At 48.1% G+C, this 18,371-nt stretch overlaps 1 protein-coding gene across 2 annotated transcripts in view; it reads right to left on the bottom strand.

The window, feature by feature from the left end:
- LOC115097869 (unconventional myosin-Va-like) overlaps nt 1–10,285 on the bottom strand; it is a 98,187-nt gene extending 87,902 nt beyond the window's left edge. Inside the window, exon 1 of one of the 2 annotated variants that reach the window (XM_029614002.1) lies at nt 10,158–10,285. In XM_029614002.1, coding sequence (XP_029469862.1) covers nt 10,158–10,184 — 27 coding nt within the window. In that variant the 5' untranslated portion in view covers nt 10,185–10,285. The remainder of the gene's footprint in view (nt 1–10,157) is intronic. The other variant, XM_029614000.1, reaches the window with a different exon arrangement.
- Between the last annotated feature and the right edge of the window lie 8,086 nt (nt 10,286–18,371).

Here is an 18,371-nt window from a genome sequence, read left to right as displayed (position 1 = left end):
GGCCTCTTCTTTACGGGTTGCCACAGGATGGGCTCTGCAGCGGCCCTAGTCTTCCCGGCCCCGCTGCTCCTCTTCTGCACGCGGCTGAAGCACCTCTTCTACCCACGCGGCTGACGCGCCTCCTCCTTCCTGCCCGTGTGGCTCCGGCAACATTTGTCTTCCGGGGCAGGGCGGGCAGGAAGGAAGTAGGAGGAGCACCTGCAGTGGCTGATACACCTCCTTCCTGCCTGCGCGGCTCCAGCCACATACTTTACTGCGACGCGCTAGCTTTTTGGGCCATGTCTCTTCCAGTGGCGTAGCCAGAATTGATTTTTTGGGTGGGCACAAGGTTAACATGGGTGGGCTGTAGGCATGCAGGTCTACTAGTTGTTTTTTTTACTGATAAATAATGCCAAATTATGCAGCATAGCATTCACATCTACGCCTAAGTATGAGGTTTACTTAATGATACAAACATAATTCACGGTGATTTGTGGTACTTTAGCCTTCTTATTATTACGATTTTATACACGGCTCCTACCTGTCCATAAATTTTGAGAGAGAGGTTGTGTTGCTTATATTTAAATTGCTAACATCTCAAAATATAGATATATATTTTTACCTTTGTTGTCTGTTCTTTGTATTTTTCTAATCAGTTGGTCCTGGTCTCTTTTTCCCATTTTTTCCCTTATAGCTCATTTCCTAATTCCTTTTCAGTGTCTTTCTTTTATTACTGTCTTCTTCCCTTCCACACACACACACATACACGCTTTCTCTCACAGACTCCCTCTCACACACTCAAGCTGTCACTCTCATATGCTCTCCCCCCCCCCACCCCCCAACAAGCTCACATTCTCTGCAGACACACATACAAGTTCTCACTTTCTCACCCCTCCCCAGGCTTATATTCTTATGCACACACAGACGCACATCCAGGCACCCATTCTCACCCACACACATAAACCCAGACTCCCATTCTCACCCACAAACCCATGCTCCCAGTCTCATCCACACATATTCAAGCTCCCATTCTCATCCATACATATACACATTTAAGGTCCTATTCTCACCCACACATACACACATTCAAGCACCCATTCTTATCCACATATTCAAGCTTCCATTCTCACCCACCCACACAAACCCAGGCTCTCATTCTCACCCATATATACACACATTCAAGCTCCCATTCTCACCCACCCACAAACCCAGGCTCCCATTCTCAACCACACATACACACATTCGAGCTCCCATTCACCCACATACACACCCAGGCTCCAGTTTTCACCCACACACACTCCCATTCTCATCCACACATACACACACATTCGAGCTCCCATTCACCCGCATACACACCCAGGCTCCAGTTTTCACCCACACACACTCCCATTCTCATCCACACATACACACACATTCGAGCTCCCATTCACCCACATACACACCCAGGCTCCAGTTTTCACCCACACACTCCCATTCTCATCCACACATACACATTCAAGCACGTGCACAGCTTCCGCTTTCTCCCCCAGAGCAGGAAGATCAGCTGCCTCTCCTGCTGCCACCGGACTCCTGCTATCTTCGGACGTCGGGCCGTACAGCCCGCCGAACTTCCTGTCGGGGGGGGGGGGGAGCGGAAGCGCAGCGCACAACGTACGCTTCCTCCCTCCCCCCCCCCCCAAGCAGGAAGATCGGCCCGACGCCCGAAGATAGCAGGAGGCCGGTGGCAGCAGGAGAGGCAGCTGATCTTCCTGCTTTGGGGGAGAAAGCGGAAGCTGTGCGCGGCGCTTCCGCTCCCCCAAACAGGAAAATCGGCTGGCCGTTTGGCCCGAAGATAGCAGGAGAACGGGTGGCAGCAGGAGAGGCAGCTGATCTTCCTGCATTGGGGGGAGGAAGCGGAAGCTGCGCGCGGCACTTCCGCTCCCCCCCGAACAGGAAGACCGGTTGGCCATACGGCCGCAGCAGCGCTTCCCCATGTGTGCCGTGATGGCGCGCGAGGCGTGGGTTCTCTTGTTCGCTGTCGCGGGGATGGGATCCCGCGACAGCCTTGCAGTTCCGGTGCCAGTTGGGTGGGCACCTGCCCACCCGTGGCTACGCCACTGGTCTCTTCCCTTTTGGGGTTGGAGGAGGCAGGTCTCCAGCTTCGCCCCGCCTCCCTGCAGCAGCCGCGGCGCCACGGACCGGCAAAAAACCCCAACTGCCCGGTACTGGTCCGTGGACCGGTGGTTGGGGGACCTGCTTTAGGCGACCCCTGTGTTTTGGTCGTTCGACCCCCGCCGGGGTCGCGACCCACAGGTTGAGAACCGCTGCTCTAGAGAAAGGAGATAACTGACCCCACAATAAACGAGCTAAGGAAGAGACCCCCCCATAGCAGTTTCAATGTCAATCCTACTTCTTCTGTTTATGCTCACAGTGCCATTCCCACACTGAACTCAAATGTGCGGCAGCGTGTAAGGCGATTTGGGGACACTCAACCCTCCCTGGGACTTGGTTTGGAAAAGAACAATTCTTGGACACCCCCCCCCCCCCAGGGCGGGGGGGGGGGATTAACATTCAGAACCTTGGATTTCCAAATCCCCTCAATTCTGCCAGGGTGTTCCATTAAGGAAAGATGGGGCAGACAATGGAAATCAGCAAACAACGTCTGCTTACAGCTATGTGACCCAACTGGAATTCCCCTAACCCACGAGTCTGAACGAATTTTAATAGCTAGAGGCTTCAAGATTTGCACTATGGACATCCCTGCCTCGTGCCTCTTTGTACTGGGGGAAAAAAAAAAGACAAAAAGCCTCAGAATATCCCCAATAAGCCGAATACTTGCATGTGGGCTACAATACAAAGCTTGAACCCAGTTTGTGACCTACTCTCCCAGCCCCTTTCTTTGTAACACTTGGAACAGAAACGGTTGAATGCCTTTTCGGCAACAACTGGTAGCAGAACAGCAGGGAGATTGTGCCTTTTGGCCCACCACGTTAAAATTTATCACCTTACAGACATTCAGGCCGATACGGAACGGGGTGCTCGGCTGAGCGCACCGCGCTATTACCACCCCTGGGTCCGACAACCAACGCTGGTAAAATTAAGCGGTTGTCAGACCCACTGACAGCCACCGCTTCGGTGCTAGGGAAGCGCTATTGTCCCTAGCGCCTCCTTATCAGTGCCCGGCCTCATTTGAAGAGAGAATTGCACGCCCAGGAGAGAGGCCTGGGCGCGCGTCAGGAGAGCGGGCACTCAAACTTGGAGCACCGGCTCTCCCGCACATTTTACTGAATCGGCCTGTCAGCAGCTAGCCTTCCGGACACAAATCCCGATTGATCACCATGTATTAAGGAGGGAGGCCACCTTACCCAACCTTAGCACCAGGACTTTTGCTAAGATCTAAATTAATTTTTTAAAAATGGGCCTGTGTGACCCGCAAAAGGGTAGGGTCCCGTCCCCCCTTTGCTAAGACTGTCATACCTGCCACATTTGCACCCTGAGCCGGCTCCCCCCTTTCTCTCAGGAAGTTAAACATTTCCACCAAGGGATCCAAGATCACCAGACAGAAGGTTTTATAAAGTTTAGAGGATAGCCCATCGACCCTCGGTGCTTTGCCAGATTTAAGGTTGGAAATTACCTTGGAACACCTCTTTGCTCTCTATTTTTCTGTTCAGAAAATCCTTGACTGGCTCATCAAGCCTTGGGAATGAAACATCTTTAAGATAGTTATCAATATTACCATCGCTGATATTTTGATCTGCTGCATATAAGCCCATACAGAATTGAACAAACCTTTGGGATATTGAATTACTATCATATATCTAAACCGGCCTTCCTTAGTTTTTAATGGCCAACAATCACTTTGAAGGAGCCACAGAGTTCAGTGGCTGAGACTGGACTGAAGGTGCAGCAGTCAACCAGGATCGAGAGCTCTGCATACAACTGGCCTGCATGGGAGGGTGGCTAGTGGTACTGCAAACCAGTATGCTCTTAAAGTCAGCCATTACTGAAGGAAAAACACACACACACATACACACACGGCTGTAGTTTGCCAGAAAGCATCAAAGTGACCCAGCTAAAATGGGGGATAAGATTTTGTGGTCAGATCAGGCTCAGCGCGACTGGGTGTGCAAACTGTGCAATTGCACGGAGCGGCACACCCGGGGAGGCAGCAGCAGGCCAGCGGTAGTTGAAGACAGAGAGCGCCGCCATAAGAGGGTAGGAACATGCTCATATCCTCTTCTGGCAGCCAAAGAAACAGAGGGCTGCCCATGCCACAGAACCTAGCACCAGTCCTGGGTCAGATGAGACAAAAATGGAGCTTTTAGGCCAAGATTCAAAACGCTGTGTATGGCACAAACCTAACACTGCCCATTCCTCAGCAAACACCATCCCAACAGTAAAGTATGGGGGAGGCAGCATCGTGTTGTGGGGAGGCTTTTCCTCAGCGGGGGCTGGGCATCTTGTTAAAACTGAAGGACTGATGGATGGTGCAATATGCAGGAGGATACTGCAAGGCAACCTGCTTCAGTCTGCTAAAAAACTAACTTGGGAGAAAATTCACCTTTCAGCAGGACAATAATCCCAAGCACAAGGCCAAAGCAACACAGGAGTGGAACAACAAAAAGGTGAATGTTCTGCAATGGATAAGTCAAAGTCCAGATCTCAATCCAATCAAGAATCTGTGGCACTAATTGAAAGTTGCAATCTATAAACATCATCCAAGCAACTGAACAACCTGGAGCAAATCTGCCAGGAAGAATGGACAAAAATCACTCCCAAACAGTGTGCAAAGCTGGTAGAAGCTTACCCCAACAAACTTAAAAGCTGTTATTGCAGCTTCTACCAAGCACTAGTCTGAAGGGGGTTAAATAAATACTTATGCAAGCAGCATGTCAGTTTTTAAATTTCATTTTACAAAAAAAAATGCAGAGAAATAAAGAATTTGGATCATTTACTTTAAGAGCAAGCCCATTTGCAATAAACATACAGTCTGGAACAATGTGTGTAAGGGTCATTTGTAATCCACACAAATCTGCTGACGTTTTAGGGGGCTGAATACTTTTGCAACGCACTGTATAACACAAACAAGGGAGGTGTGGTGGTAGAAGGGTAACGTTATTTCAAAGGTCCAAGTCAACTATGGTAAAGCAGCACCAAAGGTTCACTTATTCAAATATCCACATGTAGTTTATTTGATCTTTAAGTCAGCAGGACTTAAGGAAATCTATCAGCATACAGCTGTGTGCCCCCGAACACCGCGTCAGTCAACAGATACAGTTTACAGTAAAGGTCTGTATAAAGCTCAAAAACCAGTCACAGACTTATTGAGTCAGTTCAATGGAAAGGTCTCACCTACAGCCTTGTGCGCTGACCTTTTTTCTACCCATTCAAGCAGACCAACACAGCAACCACAATACTTTGTTCATGAAACATACAAGAGGAGAGCTAGAATTAATACCAAGGAAGGGGCAATGACAGCCGTCAGATGACTCACTTTCTAGCGAGACACGGCTGGTTCGGTTTTCAAAGTCGCATCCCCAGTGCATTCTAAAGATTAGTCATCAGCACGGCGGGTACCAAAATGCAAGAAGAGGTGACATTAAAAAACAGGCAGGCCCGGACTGAAAGGCTCCCTTCAGAAACTGGGCCAGCGTCAACTCTCCAGGAATTAGTGCAGCCACCGGCAGCAGTAAATATGGACCATGGCACCGGCAAACTGCCTTCACATAAAAGGGTCAGAGATTTTGGGAGTCCCAACGAGATATTTCAAGGCTCCTAACTGACCTGAGGGATGAGAAAAATACATCTGGCACCAAACTGTAATCAGGTTTGGCACTCTCTCAGCAAACTGAATTAAAGAAAATAAAACAACCCAATCCTAAACAAAACAGGGTAACTATTCTATAAAGATTACAGTCAGACAACGTGATAAGCCAGGCCTTGCCATGGACAGATAAAGAGAAATTTGTTCCCTGGGAGCATTTTTCTATTGACAATGGAGCAGAGCCCCAACGGGACAGATCCTACCCTGAGAGAACCTAGAGACCCTGCGGACCAGCCTAGCCCTTCCAGATGACGGCATGCGATAAATGGAGAGTAACAAAAAAAACAAAAAAAACCACACACACGGAGGAGCAACACGTGGGAGCCTTGTTATTAGCGTTCTTCTCTAAGAATCTCCAATACATTTGTATTATTCTTCGCAATAGTAAGAGCTGAGCTGAATTATCAAAAGTTTCATAGGTAAAGGCTGTCCTTGGACGATCTGAGGCCTTTCTTTGAATAATGAAGATAGCTAGCTCTTCTGTCAGACAGAAGTCCACCCATTTTTTTTTGTAAGAATCCTTGAATAATTGAGTAGCCAGCCTTTAGAAAAGTTTATGAGACCCTGTGCATGGAAAGTAATGATTTAATATTTCTGCCGATTGTCTTCTGTTATGTGCTGGGTTTTCTATTTTAAATTATGAATGTTAAATTATGAACCACTTTTATTGATGAAGAGAATTATTTATACATTTTGTATAAGATCATTTTTCAATCCACAAAAAGGCTTGCTCCCTGGGGAGGGGGAGAAACCTCATAACAGTTTAAAATATCACATACATAACAATAAAAAATCATCCAGAGTACAATAGTAAAATTAAGTTTAAAGAAATCCCAAGAGGTTGTTATGCACTGTTTTCAGGACCACATCTGTTCTTCCTTTTTTTTTTTTTTTATTATTATTATTTATTTATTAAATTTTCTCAAATTAAATACAAGAATAAACTTGTGTAGAAAACAGGTATTGTTTTACAAATAAACCAATAGCAGGAAACAAAATTGTTGAACATTCTTCATATACACAATACCATTCAAAGTCCTCAATACTGGGGAGTTAACCAGACACAATCCAAAGAAAATTGTAATACAATACAAATAATAGAATGGCTCAATGGCTGATGTGGTGCAGTACATATAATATTTACGGAGCGCTTTCCTGAGGATCTACGGGTGGAGGTTCTACCTCAGAACCACTCTCAGGGGTTTTCCCTATTAGGAATTGTGACAACTGAGGAGGGTCAAAGAAAACATAAGAAACATTTTGATGTTTCACTAAACATTTGCAAGGGAATTTTAAAACAAAAAGACCCCCTATCTGTTGTACCATAGATCTCATTAATAGAAACTGCTTACGCCTCTTCTGCGTTGAGCGAGATACGTCAGGAAAAATATTTATTTTAAATCGCAGAAAGGTTTCTGTTCTATGCCTGAAAAACAATTTCAGTAACCAGTCCCGATCAGGCTCTAAGACCAGTGATACTATAAGTGTAGCAGGTATTGCAATGTCTGAATCCGATGTTTCAATTATTGCAGTCAAGTCCATTGGTGGCTCCATTGCAGACTGTAATGCTTCCATTCCTCCCCTTTGCTGGTTTAAAACTCTTCTAGGCGTTGGCAAATAAAATACCTTAGATGTTGGTGGAATGGCATTTTCAGGGATTTTAAGGATTTCAATTAAATATCTCTTGAACATATCCCGTGGCGAAACAAGAGGAACTTTGGGAAAGTTTATAATCCTCAAGTTCTTATTTCTAATATTGTTTTCTAGCATCTCCACTTTTAATGCTAAATTAGCATTATCCTTAGCCAGTAAACTTTGAGATTGTTGAATAGAGGTTGCTTGAACTCTGATAGTAGATATTTGTTGATTTAAATCCACTGTTGTATTTCCCAAAGATATTATTTTTTGTTCCATTTCATTACTTCTTTTAACTATCGGTGCCAGCTGTTTAGTTATGAAAGCACGTAGCTCAGCTATTGCATCCCAAATAGAGATTAAAGATCTCTCACCTGGTCTTTGGACAGAGGGCAGTTCTGGAACCATTAATTCAGTCCCTATAGACTCCTGGTCAGTTCTGAGGTTTTCCTCTCCTCCTCCGTCTCTCATTCTTCTCCTGGTTCCCTCTCCCAAGATGTCCGTCGGGCTTGCGAATTCCTCCCCCACCTCGCTGTCCCCCGCAGAGAAAACCGATTGTACCACTTGGGTCCACGGAGCCTCTACAGCTATCGAGGTGGGTCTCTCATCCGCTGGGTTACCAGGAGGCGTTCCTCGAGCCGGGCTCAATGGTGATATAGAGCCAGGGAGAGAGGGGAGCTCGAATTCCCCTCCCCCACTCTCCAGCGGCTGATTCCCTGGCAAAGGCGTACTGCGGGAGACATGGGCGTCCATGGGTCCCGTGAAAGACTGCCCGGGAGAGATCGCGGGGTAAGAAGCAGTCCTTGGCTTTCTTTTCCGTCCCATAAAGTAATTTTAAGGTAAACGTTACCAGGATCGATCGATATTACGAGCCTGGTAGCAGCAGCAAGAGCGAGCGTCCACGTCAACCACGCTTCAGTCGGCCATCTTGGAACTCTCCCCCTTTCTGATCTGTTTGCCTTTATCCTCTGTTCTTCCTTCACAGCGGACTACAAGACTTACCCTGGTATCACCCTTGGGGGCCGATACAATACAGCGCGCGCTCAGCCCAGAGCAGTCAGACTCGGGTTGAATAGGCGCTAATCAATCCCCTAATGCAATAAGGGGATTAGCGCATACTCAATGCTTTTCTGTACTTCCTCCTTGCAATATTAAGTAGGAGGAAAAACTTAAAGAAAAACAAAGTTTTAAACCCCCCCCCCCAAAAAAAAAAAACCCACACTTGACAGTCGGGTGCACGAAACAGACGCTCAACTGACAAACGTCAGTTTCCTGAACCCCTGGCATCAGTTTTCCTTCCCTGCAGAGTTAGGAAAACCGACGGGGTTCTGGTTAGCAAGGAGGCGCATGCATGCGACCTTAGCGCCTCCTTGCTAACGTGACCCCCACTAATTTAAATATTGCATGGCACCCCCCCCCTTGGGGGCCCCTGGAGCGCATTAAGAAAGCAGGGGCCCACCTTTCAGCCCCCGCTTTCCACACACACATTTATTGCATGGGCCCCTCAGGGACCAGGCTTCTGCTAATGGAGGTGAATACAATCCATCATCACGTGACCCCTTCCAAGAGGGTCCCACAGTGGGACCTTCCTCCCTGTGCCTTTTATGGTCCCTACACAGGCCTGAGAACTCACTGCGGCCTCATCGCTAGAAGAAAGCCGGAGGCTGGAGCAAGGAAGGGTACCAGAGCCCACAGAGAATCCAGTTTCATTTCCCCCCGCCCTAAATCAGATAACTGTTGGGGGATGGGGGAGGGCAGAGAAATTCCAGAGCCCTGAACAAAGAGCATCGCAGGAAGCAATAATATAGGGGGAGGGGGACAGGGGGAGAGAACCTCTGAAGCAGCTGACGCACCACACCCCCACCCTGCCCTTTGCTGGGCTCCTTCCCTATATTAAATCCAAAGCGCACCACCAAACCCACCCCTCCCGAGCTTCTGAGGAGGGGTCCCTGCACGTCTCCCTGGGATGTTAGGGACACACAAAGCTGCATCCAGAGTCACTGCACACAGGGTCACGGTTACCACCCCTGTTACTAATTTCCCTACCCCCATAGCATAATTTGCAATGACCTATTGGGAAAGGGGTGAAACCCAACGTACAATATCTGGGGGTAAATGAGTATATTATATTATTGGACTGGATACCAATATTGATAACACTGGGACTATTCCAAGGCAACAGAGAAAGAGCAGCATGAGAGTCGCTCTCCAGCTTTAATATCCTTTGGGATGTGGAGCAGATTGAAGAGTTTAAGACCATGGGCATGGCCAAGACGGCCCTCCATGAACCAGTGCACCGTACACTAAGGACGGCGTTAGAGTGAGAAGGGGGGAGAAAGGGAGAACTAGCCAGCATGCAAAAAGAAAAAAAAAGACAATCAGAACTGGTTAAAAGCAAAAATGGCAACAGTATCTCATTCAGGTGACCAGCGGGCTCCATGCCACAACGGACTGAGTCAGTCCTGCTTTTACCCCTATTCATCGCTGGACCTGTAGGCTTCCTAACAAGTTACATCCAACTGCAGTTTGCTCCCCTCGGAAATCAGCACCACAGGGGGTGGGGCGAGTGGGAAGGCGGATTCTGCCTGTACAGACCGGGGAGGGGGGGTCCATCCAGGCTGAGGCTCTGCTGCTGCTGCCAGAACCGAAGGGCCTATGGTGCGAGAGACGGAATGCGCCCTCCTCCTCCTCCTCCTCCTCCCCACCACAGGAGGACCAGCTCCAAGGAACCCCCGCTTACCTCGCTGTAGCGCTCGGCCGACGCCATACTTCTAACACAAGAAGGTCTTCTCGGTAGCCTTCTACTCTCAACGCTGGGGGGTGCTCGCCCTTCCCGACTAAGGGACGTAAGCGAATGGGCGGGGCGAAGACACCGGCCCAGTCCGCATTCTCAGTGGGCGGGGACTCCACCTCTCCCCGCCCCCGCGGTTTCTAGGTCTCCACTAAGCTCCGCCTCTGAGGGCACGGGGAGTACAGGCTCCGCCTCTGAGGGGGCGGGACTCGTCGCCTGGCGCGGCGAGCTCTTCGCCTCCCCTCCGCCTGCACTCCTTCAATTTCTTGGATGCAGGAGAGACCAGCCCTTTCTGTTTGAGTTTTACCGCGCTTCATCACTCTCGGTCAACGAAACAGGCATGGCAGGACAAGAAAAGGGAGATGTTGGCAGTGGGAAGAGATAAATGGAGGGGAAGGGGAATGGGACCGAATAAAGAACAGTTGACAACTGTAGTTTATTTCAGTGTTGATTACAGGGCCCCTGTTTATAAGGGGCTCAATTTCTCTGAGGCAGGGCAACAAGTCCATAGGTGCAACAGGCTTGACAAAGGCTTGTTGTCAACCATAAACGCGTGCAAGCTACCAGACTGCTGCTGTTGCTGCCTGAGATGGTAGGAGAGAATGAGAAAAGGGAGATGCAAGAGCCCTGGAGCATACCCTGGGGGAAGGGACATCATGCATGGTGAGTGGAGAGGTGCTGTAGCCGATGATACAGACAGCTGCACTAGGAACATGCGGTGGGAGCAAATGACTTGCTTGTGGCCAATTTATTTCTTCCTCATACGGGGCCTGGATTTACGCATGGGGGGGGGGGGGGGGGGGTAGAATGACATTTCCTACACATTGCCATCCCACAATTATGCTGTGGACCTCCAAAGGTGGTTGCTCCAGCAATGTGATCCTCACAGTGCAGGGAACATGGGGCCTAAGCCTTTCCTCACAGGCCTTGGCCCTCAGGTTTCTGGGCAGGGACTGTGAGCGCAGGCTTACTTTTCCAGCTCTGTTTCAGAGGATCATATTGCTGGAGCTGAGCTGAGGTGGTGGAAGGCAGGTAGCTTGATTTGCCTGGGGGTGGGCATGGCATTGCACCGAGCGGCATCTGCCGCAATCCACCCCTGTCCTCAGAGCCGACAAGCCTGTTCTTCGTACCCCATTTACCCACACAAGTCTCTTTCCACTGAGGCATTTTCTTTCTAATTCAGGTCTTAGGAATGATAAACCGGACAAAGGAGAGCTTGCAAGGAAAACCTGCAAAGCCCTCTTGGAAGAACTGTGCCTGGCAAAAAAAAAAAAAAAAAGGGCCCAGTCTGCAGGACAGGGAAGCCATGACCTTGGACCCAATTAATCAGGTGAACGGGGGAGCCCAGCGCACCAGTCAAACGGAAGGGGAAAGAGGATTTCCCTGCCCACATGAAATGCATGGGAGACTGGGAAACCTGAGTCCAGGGGCTTCTGATGGCAGGGACCCGGAGGAACCAGCTCAGTTCCAGTGAAGAAAAGTTCCTAACATGGCAGAAGTGTTATTATATATTATTATATTATATATTATTATTATTATATATTATTACTGCATTCCCCATTGCTCTTGCAAGCAAACCACAGTCTTAGGTAACTGTTTACAGCAGTCTAATTTTTCTTGCCTGTGAGAGTTCATTTTATACTTAAATCTTTATTTCATTTTAATAAACGCACAAACTCTCAGCGACGGTGACTTCTTTTATCCATCACCAAGTTAATACAAGACAATACGGTAACATTTGAAGAAAGCAAAACTGCCCCCCCCCCCCCCCGCTGTCCCTCCCTAAACTAGGTCCATCCTACAGGAGATCCAGCAGGTAAAGCATCCTGAACAAACCCTCTCGAGGGGTGCACAAACACCCACAACTAAACCACTCCATCCATCCACTCCCCGGTGCTCGCCCTGAATACTGCAGGGGCTTTACCTGCCTGGCTGGCGCTAGCTGGAGTCACTGAATGGGACAGGGGAGCAGCTCTGTCTGCACTGGAAAGTTAGTGCACCCCTCCCCTCGTTTACCCAAGGCTCCATCTCTTCTCACCAGGAGGACCAGGACCAGAACCAGCCTTTCCTTACCACCCACTCTCCCTTGTATGATGTGGGAAAGAAGGCCTCCGGAGTGCAAATGATTTACGGAAAGTACTAAGCAGTTCTTACCTCGGAAGTCTGGCCAACATCTGATGGGCGCTCCAGCTTACCAACCCCTTACAATACACCAAAGCACCAGGGGAGGGAAAGTGACAAGACAAGAATGCAGCCTCCTGCCCACCACGGAGGGTTCCTGCGGAAATCCTAATCCTCCGAAAGGCTCCCATCCCCACACCCCCCAGAACCAAGAGGTCAGAACTGGGGCCAGAACACATACTTATCCAGACTGGCCCCCCACGTCAGGCTTTACTGGGGGGGGCCTCGTCAGCAGCACATTCCCTTCACTCTCCTCAAACCTTCCAGACATCCTAAAACATTTGGGGGTTGAAGAAGACAGTTTTTGTCCTTTCAGAGATGGTCTGAGTCGCATGGATCTCCATGAGTTTCAGTGTAAGGCAGTGCAATTGGGCAGCAAGGGTCATCATATATATTTCTTCCCACCCCCCCCCCCCTTTCCTGTGCCCTTTTGAAATTTGCACAAAAGGTGAATGCTGTTACACTGTCCATCCCAGGAGTGGCTGAATATGTCTCTGCGATATTAGACTTGGAGATACTTTTACACACTATTGCTGAGTCCTCACTTCCCCACCCCCGTAAGTGAGCACAGGCATGAAATGCCAGCCCCGTTCTAACCTACCCTACCTGGTCAACTTATCCTGCACGCTGAGACTACACGCTTTGCAAAACAAGTCCGTCCGTCTGTCTACATCCCACAGCGCACCAATGCATTAGCTGCTCCCAGTAAATCTAATATACTGGATGTGATGGGGGGGGGGGTGTGGGGGGTGGGGTAGTGCTCTCCCACCCCCAACTAAAAGCTATTGATCTTCTATTAATCATATCAATTTCCCCTTTCCATGTCTCCAGCTCTATTCCCATCCGCCTGTCTGCAGCTGCTGTCAGCGAGCCAGAATCAATATCTCCATAGTCTTTAAGAAGCAAAAAAAAACTCAAAACAAAACACCCTGGTAAGGCCAAGCTTGCATTAAAGGCAGCACAGGAAAATGGAGAAAAGGGCGTTTTCATAATGGAAAACAGTGGCTTGCAAAGGTTTTCCCCCTAAAAAGTCAGCAGATTTGTGTGGATTACAAATTACACTTACACACAGGCCGATACAGAAAAACGTGCGGGAGAGCAGAGGAGCGCCCGTTCTCCCAACGCGTGCACAGGCCACTCTTCCGGGCGCGCGATTCAGGAAGGCCGGGTATGTAAATTAGGGCCCGGGGTAAAAGGAGGCACTAGGGACACTAGCGCGTCCCTAGCACCTCCTTTTTGACAGAAGCGGCGGCTGTCAGCAGGTTTGACAGCCGCCGCTCAATTTTACCGGCGTCAGTTCTCGAACCCGCTGACAGCCACGGGTTCGGAAAACGGACGCCGGCTAAATTTTTTTTTAAATTTTTGATTATTTTTTTTTTTATTTTTGGGGCCTCCAACTTAATATCGCCATGATATTAAGTCGGAGGATGTACAGAAAAGCAGTTTTTTCTGCTTTTCTGTACACTTCCCCGGTCACATCTGAAATTAACGCCTGACTTTGGCAGGCGTTAATTTCTGAGAGTAAAATGTACAGCTTGGCTGCACATTTTACTTTCTGAATCGCGCGGGAATAACTAATAGGCCCATTAACATGCATTTGCATGTTGCGGGCGCTATTAGTTTCGGGGGGGTTGGTTGCGCGTTTTCGATGCGCTATTATCCATTACCTTATAAGGGGTAAAAATAGCTCGTCGAAAACGCGCGTCCAAATGCGGGCTAACAGTGCGCTCCACAGGAGCGCACTTTACTGTATCGGCCTGACAGATTGTTGCAGACAGCATGGTTGTTGCAAACCAGTATGCTCTTACGGGCGGATTTTAAAAGCCCTGCTCGCGTAAATTCACCCGGATTTACGCGAGCAGAGCCTTGCACGCCTATTTTCCATAGGCCGCCGGCGCGCGCAGAACCCCGGGACGCGCGTAGGTCCCGGGGTTTTTGGAAGGGGGCGTGTCAGGGGCGGGGCCGAGTGACGCGGCATTTTGGGGGCGGGGCACGGCCTTTCGGGGGCGGGACCGGGGGCGTGGCGCCAGCCCAGGGGCTTGGTCCAGGCCTTTGGACCAGCCCCCGGTTCGGAGCACGGCACGCCAGCAGTCCGCTGGCGCGTAGATTTACCTCTGCTTCTCGCAGGCGTAAATCTACAGACAAAGGGAAGGGGGGGGTTTAGATAGGGCCGGGGGGGTGGGTTAGGTAGAGGAAGGGAGGGGAAGGTGAGGGGAGGGTGAAAGAGAGTTCCCTCCGAGGCCGCTCCGATTTCGGGACGGCCTCGGAGGGAACGGTGACAGGCTGCATGGCTCGGCGCGCGCTGGCTGCCCAAAATCGGCAGCCTTGCGCGCGCCGATCCAGGATTTTAGAAGATACGCGTGTATCTTATAAAATCCAGCGTACTTTTGTTTGCACCTGGTGCGCAAACAAAAGTACGCGAACGCGCTTTTTTTAAAAATCTACCCCTTAATGAATTGTATCTTTGAAAATGTACTTTATTTCTCTGCACTTTTTATAAAATAAAATTAAAAACTGAAAAATGCTGCTTACATAAGTATTCCACCCCTTCAGACTAGTGCTTGGTAGATCCACTTTTTTCTGCAATAACAGCTTTGTCTGTTGGGCAGAGCCATAGCAAGGCAATGTGGCGCCTAAGGCCAAGTGCAATCCTGCGCCCTCACCCATTACACAACACATGACACCATGAGTTGGGAGACTTTGTTAAATGTCTCTACGCAATGCCCTCAGCCAGTGCACAGGTATTAGCTGCCCTCCACCCCATCACACCATCCTCACACACAATTACAATTTATACATTTATAACATTTTCATGAAAAAGGACGTTCAGTGCAGTCTTCTGAGGTATATTATATTTACATGCACTACAAAACAATCTGCAAAAAAGCAAGCGATGCTTGGAACGCATATGGTATTAGGCCTACTGTTATGCGTCTTGGGCATGACCCTCAGAGAGCCCCAAGAAAACAGAATTACAATGCAATAAACTTTCAATAATCAAAACAACACTAACTGCCAGCACTCAAACACCAATAACTCTACTTATGAAAATTAACACTGCAAATATTACACCTCCTATTAGGAAAACAGAACAAGCTAAGCTGCTATAGATCCCTACATACAAACTACACACTGTTGGAATATCTCACTTTAGTCACACATGCAAATCACAGATAGGCCCTCAAATACAGGATACAGAGACCATAAAATATAAATAGTAATGTACGACAAAAACTGAACAGGAAACCTCAACAAGCCAAATTCTATATGAACTGCAACAATGGAAAAACAGAAGCATTACCATTCCTCATAAAACAATAAAATTAGTAAAACCATGCATGCATGGACACTTTGAATACCTCGTCATGCCCTTTGGTTTAAGTAACGCACCTGCAGTCTTTCAAAATATGATGAACGACATTTTAAGGGACTTACTTTATCAATGTGTGGTAGTATATCTCAATGATATACTGATCTTTTCTCAAGATCTGCAAACTCATCAGGAGGATGTCAAGAAAGTCCTAAGAGGCCTGCGTGAGTACCACTTATACGCAAAGCTTGAAAAGTGCGAATTCCACAAAGAATCTGTACCCTTCCTGAGCTACATTATTTCTAAGAACGGTTTTCAAATGGACCCTAAGAAATTAGATAGTATCCAGGACTGGCCTCAACTTACCAGCCTGAAGGCACTGCGTCACTTCTTGGGCTTCACCAATTACTACCGGTCCTTTATTAAAAACTACTCGTCATTGACAGTCCCTCTAACCGCTATGACCAAGAAGGGAGCCAACCCTGCCAATTGGTCTCCAGCAGCCATATCAGCCTGATGCTCAAAGAGGCTTTTCAGAAGAAGCCATGTCTCCGCCACCCTGACCCACACCATCCTTTCATCGTGGAGGTCGACGCATCAGATGTTGGTGTGGGGGTGGTTCTAAGTCAGTACAGCGAATCCAATGTGCTCCATCCTTGCTCCTTCTTCTCAAGGCGATTCTCGCATGCCGAGAGAAATTATGGGATAGGAGACAAGGAGTTACTCGCAATCAAGCTGCTTTAGAAGAATGGTGTCCTTGGCTAGAAGGCGCACAACACCAAATTGTAGTGTACACCGATCACAAGAATCTGGAGTACCTTTGACATGCTCAGTGACTCAATCACTGTCAAGCAAGATGGTCTCTGTTTTTCAACAGATTTGACTTCCTTCTGAAGTATCGACCAGGAGAGAAGAACAGTCGGGCTGATGCCCTTTCACGATCCTTCTCCCCTCAGGATGTGCCGGATGAACCCCATCATATCATTGATCCCGAAAGAGTGATCCTCGCAGCCACTCACACAGTACCCACCGGGAGGACAGTTGTCGCCAGAAATTTAAGGAAAAAGCTGAAGTGGGCACACGATTCCAATCTGGCAGGCCATCCGGGACAGAATTGTACCCTAGGTATGTTACAAAGCTATTATTGGTGGCCAACCATGAAAAAGGACGTACAAGCATATGTGGGTTCCTGCGCTGTTTGTGCCAAGCAAAAACCACCACCCGGGCATCCTTGGGGCCTATTACAGCCTCTACCATCGCCGGATGAACCATAGACGTATATAGCAACCGATTTTGTTGTGGATCTGCCATCATCCAACGGAAATAACACCATTTAGGTCACGGTTGACCTGGGGGCATCCCCCGCATGACATCAATATCTCCGGGTATTTAAAACCTCTGCTTCACTACCACCTTTGAGTTAGCAAGGACTTCGGTTTAAGCTATTCTGACCACTCTAAGCTGCACGCTTAGACGCCGCTCTGCAGTCCAAGGGCTCACTCCTTTAGAAGCTCAAGACACCCGCTGTTATGCTCAGGCTTGTGAACCCTTGGGCCGACGGGAGAATGGAATACCTTGGGATGATGGTCCGTAGGTTCTCCCATCGGGTGATGAGGCAGGAACAGAAGACGTGACCAGCTGACCCTCGGCACAGGAGACAGAGGCGACTGTGAAGACAGACGAAGAGTTTAACCTATCACTGTGGTTCCCCAAGGGGCCCCTCCCCATGGGCAGAGTCATCTCCACAGTGACCAAGGGTCCACAATGCCACAAACACAACAGGAGCGCAAAAAAGAAATCTACAATGACAGCATTTAATTTTCAAAAAGGTGATTATGATAAAATGAGGAAAATGGTTAGGAAAAAACTGAAAGGAGCAACTGCAAAGGTTAAGAATTTAGCTCAGGCATGGATATTGTTTAAAAATACTATCTTGGAAGCCCAGAACAGATGTATTCCATGCATTAGAAAAGGTGGAAAGAATGCTAATAGACTACCAACATGGTTGAAAGGTGAGGTGAGAGAGGCTATAAAATCTAAAATAACATTTTTCAAGAAATGGAACGGGGATCCAATTAATAAAACAGGAAACAGTATAAGCACTGGCAAGTCAGATGCAAAGCACTGATAAGGAAGGCAAAGAGAGAATTTGAAACAAAAACTTATATATAAACGTTTTCAAGTACATTCGTGGTGAAAATCGTGTGAAGGAGTCAACTGGACCATTAGATGGATCAAGGGGTAAAAGGAGCACTTAGGGATGACAAAGCCATAGCAGAGAGACTAAATTAATTCTTTGCTTCAGTATTCACTGAGGAAGATGTAAGAGATATACATACCCATACAAAAAGGGCGAAGTAAATAGCACACACATTTAGTAGCAAATGCAAGAGGGACTAATGCGTGAGAAACATATCTCAAAAAACACTTTTATTGAAAATGCAGTCACACCAGTGGTGTACATTGGTTAACAATTTACAATTCACAAAGTTGAAACAAGGGCCATACCAGAAATGATATTCAAAGGTGATGATTCAGAGGAACTGAAACAAATCTCAGTGAACTTGGAAAATGTACTAGAGCAAATTGACAAACTAAAGAGTAGCAAATCACCTGCACCAGATGGTATGCATCTCAGAGTGCTGAAAGAACTGAGAAATGAAATTGTGGAC

This window comes from Rhinatrema bivittatum, chromosome 8, assembly GCF_901001135.1.
Source record: "Rhinatrema bivittatum chromosome 8, aRhiBiv1.1, whole genome shotgun sequence".
NCBI classification, from domain to species: Eukaryota; Metazoa; Chordata; class Amphibia; order Gymnophiona; family Rhinatrematidae; genus Rhinatrema; species Rhinatrema bivittatum.
The sequence above is the reverse complement of the archived record's forward strand: the minus strand, read 5'-3'. Positions and strand labels throughout refer to the sequence as shown.